This window comes from Cavia porcellus, unplaced genomic scaffold (genome assembly GCF_034190915.1).
Source record: "Cavia porcellus strain 051 isolate PalLab524CR breed Dunkin Hartley unplaced genomic scaffold, mCavPor4.1 scaffold_13, whole genome shotgun sequence".
NCBI lineage: Eukaryota > Metazoa > Chordata > Mammalia > Rodentia > Caviidae > Cavia > Cavia porcellus.
Window position 1 is genome coordinate 50318202 of NW_026947496.1, and position 12009 is coordinate 50330210.

At 40.7% G+C, this 12009-nt stretch overlaps 1 protein-coding gene across 1 annotated transcript in view; it reads right to left on the reverse strand.

The window, feature by feature from the left end:
* Positions 1 to 1313: 1313 nt before the first annotated feature.
* Positions 1314 to 12009, reverse strand: part of Suclg2 (succinate-CoA ligase GDP-forming subunit beta) — a 267332-nt gene continuing 256636 nt past the window's right edge. Inside the window, exon 11 of the mRNA XM_063260219.1 lies at positions 1314 to 2386. Within this exon, the coding sequence (XP_063116289.1) occupies positions 2271 to 2386 (116 nt within the window). The 3' untranslated portion in view covers positions 1314 to 2270. The remainder of the gene's footprint in view (positions 2387 to 12009) is intronic.

The window sequence follows — 12009 nt, forward strand, 5'->3', positions numbered from 1 at the left end:
CAAAATAATTACATGAATGACTTTTTTATGCCCTCTTCCAACCCAGTTGATTAGAAAACATCAATATTTACAGGGGATTCCAACACAGGCCACTTGCAAAGAACAAAAATTCAAATATGTTGACTGGTAGACAATCGACTACATGCAAGTTCATTTCTTTTCACCATACTAACTAGTTATTAAGCTATCAGAAAAAAACCACATACTTTAAAAAACATTGTTTATTTCATTTATTGCATAGTCTTTAAGAAAAGGTATTAGGCTGATCTATCCAATGTTTTATTTCTCCATGGAAATAATGGGACAGCCACATCCATGCCTTTCTCCACGAGTCAGTGCCATTTGCAGACTGTAGGGGAAGAGAACCAGGCTTACAAGGAAGTGATCCTTGCCCAGAAATCAGCAACATGCACGGGCCGCTACCACAGTGGCAGCCAGACCCAAGTTCTCTCCATGAGCCTGCACATTTGTGGACAGCAGAGGGAGAGAATCAGGCCTCATCATGAGGTAATCTCTGCCTGGAAACCACATCATTTTGTTTCCTTGGGTTGGGTTTTATTCCTTTTTGTTTTTTTGACTACATTAAATCTGAGAGCATGAGCAGCTATTTAAAAGACAGCAAGACATATTACGGTAGCCATTTTGGATTTACTATTAGCTTATTTTGAAGTCCTTTATTGCATTCATTGTTTTGTTTTTATTGTTTTCTGTTCTGTTTGATTCTTACTGTCTGATGGTATCTGCAACTATTCGGAAGACAGCAAAAGGCATAATGTGATTTGGTAAGGTTTTGAAGTCCTGTATCACTTATACTTGTTTATTTTGATTGGTCTTGTTCTGTCTTATTTTCCTTGGTTTTATCCTCTTTAAAATAATAAAAAAAGTAGTAATGATTTTTAAAATTTGCCCATATATAAAACTTACAACAATGTAAGCTAGTAAAAGACAAACAGAATAGTATGGTTAGGTACAGACCTGTACATTGGAAGGACACTGCTAATGGTGGCAAGTGAGCATCTAAAGGAGAGAACGAGGATTATGTGCTGCCTTAGCATAGAGCAGACAGCACACTTTCACTCGCCAGACATCTGACACGGGTTCCCGGGTATCTGCTTTGCACATAATTTTCACTGTTTCACTGAGTCATTTTCTACCACAGAAATGCCTAGCTGATGGAGGTGAATGGAAGTGTGAAAATCCTGGACAAATGAGATTTTTGAATTTTAGAGTTATGCCTAAGGTCTAAAGGCTGATATTTTATTAACAAAATGGTCTGAGGAATAAAAGTGCCTGAAATGAGAAACACACATATATTTTAGTGCTTACAAAACATAGGATTTTATTTAACTTTGCATAAAGAGAAAAATTTTACCAAAATTTAAATAGAAACCTAATTTAAAAATTTCTCACAAAAATGGACATTATGCAAAAAAGCCAATTTTCTTGAAAACTACATTTTCCCAGTTTTCTACTGCAAGGTGGTAGATCCTGTAGGTGACAGTGAATAAGGAGAGATGATGCTCTCAACACAAGTGCATCTTCAGTTGTCTCATTTTGAAATGACTGAATTACAGAGACGTCCATAAGAATCAGCATTCATCAGTACTGAAATTAAAATGAAACCTTCTACCACAAAAATCACAAATAAGGCTGCTGGCTATACTTGAGGTTAAAAAGTAAACTATATTCAATATTAAGGCAAATGGTAAAATAGTGTAAGGTATATTAATGTAGAACTTTCACAGTAAAATATATTTTAGAATATTTGTAAGTTTTTTAAAAGATGTATTGGAATTAGAAACTTATAAAAACTGCTACAGTGTGTAGTAACCATTTGCTTGAATGTCTTAGCTCTACCTTTTTGACAGTTGATATATTAAATAGAATCCCAGTTGAGGATTTCACAGTTTGTGGGTTTTTTTTTTTAACCATAGGGTAAATATTCACCAATATCCTTCTCAATGAACCAAGCTTTCCTTAATTAAATTTCTGTATATAGGCCCATTCTTGGGCTACAGACTGCCCCCAAAATTGGCAAAAGTTTGCAAATAGAGGACATTATTTTTATAATGACTACATAAGTAAAATCAGACTAGGCTAAGAAGATACATATCTACGATTTTTCACACAGTGATTCTTGTTCATTTCCTCCCTTATTTTCTCCCAGTGAGAGAACTGGGTTTTTTTTCTCTTCTTTCCTTCTCTTTTTTCCTTCTTCTTCACAATGAGGCAGCCACTGAGAAAACAGCTCCAGGAGCAGGCAGAAGACACTACTTCTTTGCCACACTGGCCACAGCCTTCTTGGCTGCATCCTCCAGGTCCACCGCCGCAGTGATGGGGAGCCCGCTGTTTCTGAGTATGTTCTGGGCCTCTTGCACATTGGTTCCTGAAAGGGGGAATCACAGACAGTCACTAGATGAACTGCTGTTGATGCTCTGTCAAGTTTCCTAGGACCTAAAATGGCTAGATAACTGGATATTATCCGATGACAAATTCATGTTTTCTCTTTTTTTCACTTTAATTATCTACTGTATGAAGACACTGCTTGCATTTCTTTGGAACTTAAAAAAATGAAGATGAACTTCCTTTAAGATTACAGTATATGCAAAGAAAGATTGTTCGGAGAGTTGGGATGAGAAAGTCTTCTGAAATGGCCTTATCCCAGAGTTCTGAGAGTGTGGAAAGAAAACTATTTTGGAAAAAGAAAGAATGACACATCCATTTGACCATGGGCACGGGTGTGATGTGGAATACTGAGGTAATATCTGAGAATTGGTGGGTTAATCTACCTTTAGCTTTTTGCTAGGAGATGAGTTAAACCTAAGTGCTAAGCAACATCATTAACAGGAAAGATTATTAACAAGCTGTTCAAGTTGTGACCCACCTAGAAAAGATGAAATAAGGGACTTGCATAAAGGAAATGAATTTTTTTATGGATAAAAGCTGAAATATCTCCTAATAATCCAGTTAAGTGGGCTTAATATGGTTGTAGCCCATCCCAAAAATCACCTTTCTTGAATACTTCCTCAAAAACAGGGATTCAAGTTGTGATCTGATCTGATGTGAAATTCTGAGAATCTGCTCTGTGCTCACCAGTCTGCTGTACTGTAATACCCAGTGTGTTATTTTCTCCTCTCTCCTCACTCTGTAGAAAGGGCAAAGGCATTGAACATGAGCAGAGCAGTGTCTGTTGACAGCTCTTGGCTGTTTCTGGTGGACATGCAGCATTCGTTGGCCAGGTTGCCTTATGCAAAGGTGTCCCCCAGGGACCTGGCTTTCTAATCTGCACATTCCTTCCTTGTTCTTTCAGAATGAATAACTCTTTAGGACCAATGAGACAGAACTGTCTCAGTTAGGATCATTTTCTGTGCATTTATCCAGTTAGCAAGACAACACTTACTTATAAACAAAGATGTTGAAATATAGGCACTGGAGAAGCTGTTTTACTAGAGTATAAAGGACAATGGGCATTTGATCAGCTTGATTTGCACACAGACAAAGGCCAGTGAGGCACTGGTAGCTCAGCTAAAAAGGCAAGGCAGCATGGGCTCCCCTTGGACCAGAAGACCACTGAGCAACTCTGAAGGAGGCACTTGGCACTGTTTTGGGCTGAGGTTTCCTTGTGGCTGGTCTACATAGGCACCTGACAATGAGGCCCTCTGGGAAGCAACAACCTGAGAGGTAGGGATGTTGCCAAATCCTAAAATGCTCACCTCTGCAGTATATTTGTTTTGCATAGCTTTGGAGAAATTATTTATTTTCTTTGAGCTTAAATTTCTTTATTTTCATACACATACTCATCATTATCTTCAAAATTCACTCCCATTAAGTGCTTATGTATGCCACACATAATGCCAAGAAGCTTACATGTAGCACATGAATCTCTACAAGCACTATGAGCAGGTCTTACAGCCTCTTTTATAAATGAGGCAAGTGAGGCCCAGAGAAGTGAAATACCTTTCCTGTGGCAAGTAGCAGAGGTGGCAAGAACAGGTCACCAGGTGGCAAGTAGCAGAAGCTAAGGATTTAGACATTTAACTGTTCTCCCTGAAGGGTATGCTAGTCCACGTTCTTCTTTGTAAAGTGAAGACAGTACAACTGATACCATTATTTGTGATGATTAGCAAATGAAAGGAAATCTGTGAAAGCATTTTGTCAAGAGCAAAAGGCCCTGCCTGTCATTTCAGCACTGGTCTGCATTACATAACTACGTTCCTACTAAAGCTGGTAGGCAGCTTCTAAAGTAAGTGGATCTCAACTGATCAACTGAGTGATCCTGCCTCCTGCCTTTGAATAATACTATCCCTTGAGTGTGGTTGCAACCCGGTTTCTAGGTTCTGAGGAGTCAGAATATGGCAAAGTGATGGAAAGTCACTTCTGAGACCAGGTTACAAAAGCCTGGGGCTCTGTTTTGCTCTTTTTACTCCTTCATTTGTTTACTCTCCTGATGCCAATAATCATGCTGTAAGTTGCCCTCTGGGGAAGCCCATTGGCAAGGATCTGAGGGCAGCTAGCAAGGAGTGAAGCCATCAGAGGAACTGCACACTGGAGGTGAGTTCTTCCCTACCCAGGCCCAGAGATGTCTGCTGACACTTGGATGCGGCCTTGTGAGAGACCCTGAGTGTGAAGACATGGCTATATCATATACCATTCCCAGCTACAGACACTGTGGAATAAGCGGTACTTTCGTAATGCTGAGGATTATTTTGGGGGGATTAAGGGGGCTTTCCTTTCACAGTATTGGGGCTTAAATTCAGGACTTTGCACATGCTAGGCAAGTGCTCTACCACGGAGGCCCTAACTTTTGGTATCATTTGTTATATACATGGATAGATAACATACATGTTAAGCTTATTATTTTATTAATATAACTTCAGTGTGCATTTTGATTCACTTGGTAAAGTTTTAGCCAGTGTCCCAGAGGCTGAAAAGCAGGACAGGGGACTGGATGGTGGCAGATGTTAGGGGTCTAAGGAATTTAGACATTAATCTGCAGGCTGGTTCTCATGTAGGAACAAAAAAAAAAATGTGAAGTCAGAGCCCCAGACTGATGAAGAACAGCATTATTCTTGGGACCAGAAGGTGAATGAAAGTTCAATGTGTAAATTTCTACTTCCTCAATAGAGGCATGAGCAGACATCTAAGTTAAGATAGCAAAGACTCGCCTCTCTTTTTTCTTTTTCTCTTCGGAGCATACTCTGATCTCAATACACAGCAGCTGGAATGCTGTTCCTGGACTTGGCCCCATCTTATCTCCTGGTCTTCTGCTGCCTGCCCACTGAGAATGGACGAGTCAGCTTTGCCTAACATCTTATCCACGTGCAGGGTGAAAAGCTCTGCATCACTTTTTTCCCCCATGTTTTTTTAAGAGGGGGCATAGAGGTGGGGAATAGGAGACATGAATGTGATCAAAATACGTTATGCATTTGTTTCTGAAATGATTTACAATAATAATTGCTCTTTTGTCTAAACATCCCAGTCCCTTAGTTAACAGCTTTTTCAGTATTTGATGTGACATCAATATTCCTACGGGGGGAGGGCAGACCTGATTTGGAAATCAATGACCATCTATTTGAGCTGGTCCTTGTGGGGACCCCAATCCCTGCTGCTGCCCTTTCTTGAGGTTGATACATATTCATGAGCACTGGTATATTACACGTCTTCCTTTGCACTACCTTCCAAATACCCAATTAAAACAAAGGTTAATTAAATAAACTTCCAGAGAACTTTGCACTTGCAAATCCAGAACACAAACTATGCTCTACTGCATGGTTAAGTGCCATGTCCCTCTTTCCTGCTGAAAAGATGCTTCGCTTTGGGAGACTTGCTCTGTGGGACATCTTACTACACTTGTAACATTCCCTGTGTATGCGGACAGACTATCACAGAAAGTGCGTCCAAGGAAGATGTGGTATGTATCCTGTGATACCCTTGCTGCCCCCACCCTACCAGCCCTTTCCCAATGGGGTTGACACAGAAACTGGAAATGCTGGAGCTGACATGAGAACCATCTACTTGGAAGGAACTCCAAAGGCTTGGGTCTTGGCCTTTGTCTCTAGAGGGCCCTGGAGCAGCAGGCTATGTACCCCACTGAGGACTCCAGCTGCTGCCATGACTCCTGTCTTGGTGCTGCGTGATTCTCAGGCCTGAGAGGCCTTGCTCCAGGTAAGGCTGGTGAGCCCTCAGGGGAAGAGGGCACAACAAGCAGCTTCTGAGAAAAACACATCCTTTCCACGCGGCTACTCCTTCAGTGCCGTGTCAAAATGCATAATTGCTTCATCATTCCAGGATCCACTAAAACACACTTTAATTATATTTGCTCTTACACTTTAATTACAGCCTTAATTATTAAGCATATTCTAGCATATTCAGAATGAAGCAGTATGTGAAAGGATTCTAAAATTCAAATACAAAGCATAAGGATAGGGCTGTGATGAGAAATAGATCATAAATAGAGGTGAGATGGCCAGATAGAGATCTATCACACAGGAGAGAGGGGCAGAGAGAGAACATCTGTAACCAGACACAGAGGCCATAAAGAAGTGGGGTAAAAGGAGGCCAAGAAGCAAGGTAGAGGAGATGTAAGAAAAGCTAAGTGACAGGAGAGTCAAAAAGTAAAAGATTCAGGAGACAGAGAAAAAGAGAGGAGAGACTAAAACAAACAAACAAACAAACAAAAAAAAAAAACCAACAAAACAAAACAAAGTGATGCCAAAGCAGGAGAGGAAAGCTTGGGAACTGGAGAGACAAGAGAAGTGGAAAAAGAGTGGAAGAGGAATAGTGGAGAAAGAGGGGAAGCGAAGAGGAGAAAGAAACAAAGGAAGAGAAAGGAGAGGAGAGGAGCACAAGGAAAAAGGAGAAGGGGGAAGAAAAGAAGGAGTGGGGATTTGGAAGAGAGAAAGGAGAGGGCAGGGGAGAGAGCCCAACCAACAACAGGAGGAAAGAGGAAAGAGTCCTGGGTGGGAACCCCAAGCTATAGACAAGGACACAAAGAGGCAGGCATAGGACAAAAGTCAGACAGACAGAGTGAAGAAACAAAGAGAGCGTTTGAAGTGGCCTCCGGCCCAGCTGCTCCCTTGACCCTGTCACCCTGCTTGTGTGCACCCTACTTTGCTTCTCCTCGGATGGGATGGCTCTGTCCACAGCTTGGTTGTGCTGTGCACTGACCCTGCCCTGCCATTAATTACCTCTCCCCGTCCTCTTCCTGTTGAGGGGCAGCTGGAAGGGGCAGGTGGGTGCACAGTAAACAGTAGGTAGGAACAAAAACATCAGCCACTGAAACCACATCACTGGAAATGAAAAGGAGAACAGAAGGAAGTCTTCCAGAAGTGCTTCCTAGCTGCTGGATTCCTTTTGTTATTATCTAAGTATTTGAGGTTAGTTGCTTCTTAACTCATCAGTGGCTGACATCTAGTCCCCATCTTCTCTGATTTTACTTCTGAATAGCTGCTTTAAACTCTGACATAGAATTAAGTGTTCCAAAGAGTGTTTATGCCTGTGCACACAATTACAAAAGAAATTGATCTCTTTCCTACATTTAAATGGTGCCACTGACATGCTCTAGTATTTATCAAATGCTGCATTGCTTTTTAATGAGGCTGCGGGACAACACTTTTAATAACCACCTGTACAGATAAGTGATCAGCTCATGCTGCTCCAGCTTCTGGCACTTCTTAATACCTGCTTGTTGAAAACCACTTGGCTAAATGGTTACTTGCCCAATGCAGGCCTTGAAAATGGTGAGACGGAGAATCAAAGGGGGATGAGTTTAAAATGGTATCCTGCTCTATTGCTAGAGGACATTATTATAAAAAAAAAAAAAAAAGCAAAAATCTGAAAAATTCTGGCTCTATTTTAATGCTTAACCAGTGACTTTCTGCCACAGGGTGGAGTAAGAGAGCTGTAACCAGACATGCAAAGTTAATTCATCAAAATCTGTTCTTTGCTTTCATCACAGGTAAAAGAAGATAACTGCAGTGGAGACAATGATAGGATTTTGGTCCCTACCCCTGCTTATCCAGCCTTTTATCACTGGACAGTGAAAAAAAATTCTCTATTCCAGAAGTACACAGAAACTACCTCTTTTGAACTATTATTTTGATAAGAATTTACCTTTTTAGCGGTATGGGGTTGTTTGTTTTAGCTGTTGCTGAGAAACAGTTTTGCTAATTTGCCTAGGCTAGGCTCAGAACTTGCTATCCTCCTGCTCCTGCCTCCCAGAGTGCTGGGAATACAGACGTGTGTCACTAATGCCTGGCTTTTGTTTGTTTGTTTAAGAAAAATAGTAAAATATAATAGTATTTTGAGTGAGGCATATTAAATCCAAAAAATGTTTGTTGGATGCATAAGTGAAAGTGTTTTCAAGTATCATAAAACTTACAGAGCAATCTTAAAGTGACATTATCTAATCCTCACTTTACAAATGAGATGGTTGAAGCAGTGGGAGACTTCTCAACTGTTCCAACAAGCCTTAGCAAGTCAGAGGCTAGGCCAGGACAAGATCCCACATTTGTGGATGATGAAGCCACAGGCCTTTGAGAACTAAAAGGAACCTCCGGGATCCTTTAAGAAAAATCTCTTATTTGTTCACGTTAGGAAACTGAGGCTTAGAGGCTTAGAGATGTCAGAGAAATTGCTCAGGTCAAACAACTAGCTAGTTTCATGAGGCTGATTCAATGTAGTGTTCAAAATCAGGCTGGCAAACTTTTGCTTTCAAGCCAAATCTATCCTGATGCCTGTATCTGTACCCTTTCTGAGCTACGAATAGTTTTTACATTTTTAAATAGCTAGGGAAAAATCAGAATAATATTTTGTGATATATGAAAGTTACATGAAATTCAAATTTCCATGTCCATAAATAAAGTTTTCATGGAACAGAGCCAAAACTGATGCATTTACAGATTGTAAATGCCTGTCTCTGTTCTCCAATGGCAGAGCTCAGAGCTGTGACAGACGGTATGGTTCATTACACTGAAAATATTTCAACCCTATTCTAAGAAGTAAGTGAATTTTTATTTTTCCCTAGGAGAGGGGAGGTCAGTGGAAACAAGCCAAATTCAATAAAGCTACAGATTCCTCCACAAATATTCTGTCCCTGTGCCCTTGCTCCCCTTTGCTTGTTCCCCTTTTAAGTGACAATTAGATGCAGGAGGTCCATTTTCTTTATGATATGTAAATTTAGATAGCTTATCTCTTTTGTCTTCTTGCTGTTAGAAATGGAACAATGCTCTGAGAGTTGCAGGCAACACTCCTGCTGCTTAAGCAGCCTGAACTTGTTTGAGATGATGTATACCCAGTATCTAGCATTTTGCTTGGAGCCAATGAAGGCCATGAACATGACCTTAGGTGAGTTACTAACTTGAGCTCAGAGGAAAGGAATTCCTAACAGTTATGCAGCCAGAGACTGTTCTATTTTAAAACTTAACTGCTCCTTCCAATGAAGTTGCTATACACAATATTTATTCCCATTTTATGAGTAAAGAAGTTGAAATTTTTAAACTTGACTGTGTTCTTAAGTGTCTGAAAAGTTCTGTAATTTTGAGATATAAGATTTTTCCTCAGAAAAGTTCTGCAGTTTTGAGACTTAAGATTTCTCCTTAGATAGTAAGTGCTTTAGTCACTTCCTTGTTGCTGGGACAAAAAACCCAACACCCACAAGTTAAAGGAAGAAAAAGGTTATTTTAGTTCACAGTGTGTAGAAGCTTCAGCCCATAAGCAGCTGGCTCCAAGGCAGGGAGGTATTGCAGAGGGGCATTGTGAAGGACAAACAATCCATGGCAGGCCAAGCAGGCAGCAGCCTCTCTTTTCCTCTTCTTCCACCTAGGCTACAAGCATTTTTGGTTGGTGGTATTCACATCACGGTTGGCCTTCCCAGTATCTATACCAGAATGGATTTAGTTATCACACATCATTAATCTATTTTAGCCACCTTGCAAAAGGTGGACATACAGATATAAGCCACAACAGTGAGTACCTCATCTAAGTACCTGTATCCCTCAGCTGACAAGGTATCTCATGGGCTGTGCCATCTCCAAATGGAATTTCTATGGTAAGAAGGAACCAGCACCTGGGGTTTAAAAGTGATAGTTATTCATACAATCACAGCAGAAGTCACCAGCTTCAGTGGCAGGAAGCTTATGGCTAATTCTGTTCTCTGGTATTTCAAATGGACCATATGTGCTTACAACTACTCAAGTGAGGTTCAGGATCAAGCATAATGCAAGTTCTTTGAGGGCTTATGCTAGAATATGTATGCTTTGCTTTTTTTTTTTTTTTTTTGTGCCTCCCCACCCCAGAACATAAACACTAATGTAAACTAAAGTTAAAGGAGCTCTAATATTAAATTACACTGGAAAGAACCCTCTGCCAAGGAAGAACACCTCACCACTCCCCATTCCCCATTCCCCATCACTGGTTAGGGATAGGACAGAACTTCTAAAGAAGGAATGTTTAACATACTTTAAATCTGCAGACTTTCCTTCCATGCCTCCCTAAATCTTCCTTATGGCTTTCAATATATGCATATTCTAATTCATGGCTGATTTAATGAATTTTCAAAGGTAATTTTGACCACAGGAGGCATCTGTCTGAAATGCTGACTTTGGAGTTTCACTGCTATTTCATATGGTTTAGCTATGGCTTAAATGTGACTCCCAAAGGTTCATGTGCAGGAAGCTTGCTCCCCAGATCTGTTAATAAAGTGCATGAGAACACACCACAATGCTTTTATGAGCCTGCCTTTCCAACAGGATGGCACTCAGCAGCAGCATTCATAACATTCTTGGTCACAGTTTGTGAAGATACTCAACAAACGAGGACCTCTAAAGTAACAAGAACAATGGGATAAGAGTGTTCAATGTAGGGAGTAGTATTTTACGGGGGATTAAGGGCAATGTTTGAGGGGGATTAATAGTAGTGTGTCTTTTATTACTGAAATACATTTTTAAAAATTTTAAACATTCACATTGTATTTGATTACAGCTTGTAAATAGAGCTAAATAAAGTTTGTGACAAATTACTCGGCTTTCGGGTGCTTTGTTATATAGTACAAACTGGATGCATACACATTACAACATAACTGTATGATTTTGCACTTCCATGGAGGAAATGACTGAGTGGATCCTACTGCTAATATTTTTCTTGAGAAGTTATATTCTAGGAACTTAATAATGTCTGCTAAATTCTCACTTAACTTTGATGAGACATTTTAGAGCTGAGGACAGAGGGGTATACAGGCACAGGTAACACAGAACTTTCCAGAATTCTAGGTCTTGCTGCTGGCCTCAGCTCTCCTCCAGAGATCTGCACAATACAGGCCTTGGGCCAAAGCTGTTCCAGTGCTTGTTTTTGTACAAAAACATTTACTGGGTCACTGTCTCTGACCACTTCAGGCCAGAATGGCAGAGCTGAGTAATTGTGACAGGTTGTATATGCCCCAAAAACCTAAAATTTGGCTCTTTACAAAAAAAAGTTTGAATATCCTTGTTCTGTACAATCTAAACGTTCATCACTGTGGCGGCAGGTATGAACGGAGGGTAAGAAACAGCCTCAGTTGGTGCTTCCACAGCTGGCAGCCCCCACTTCACTTCCTCCTCCTGATACAGCAGGCGGCTGTATTTTTAGAGGAGAAAACTTCCCCTATGGTTTCTTAAAATCAGCAGTGACAGACACTTGATGCAAGCGCCCCTAGTCTCTTTTCTAACATTTATAATGGTCAACAATAATGATGAAATTTACTTCCATGGAGTGAGGATACACAGCCTTGGAATCCTTGGCACAACACTTTAGGCAGCCACTGCCAATAAACTGGTAGTCCACTTTTGTTCTAACAATGGTCTCATGTACCTCTTTCTGCTTGAGCAGCTGGCTCTGTGTTCATGCACCCTCAAGGTGGTGCTCTGAAGGGGCCCTCACTGGAAGAGCCCTAATTAGCAGGCTCAGTTAGCTTCTGTAAAATTTACAGTGTCAATGGGGCCTACCTGTATATCTCCTCTCTGTTGGCGATGTGCT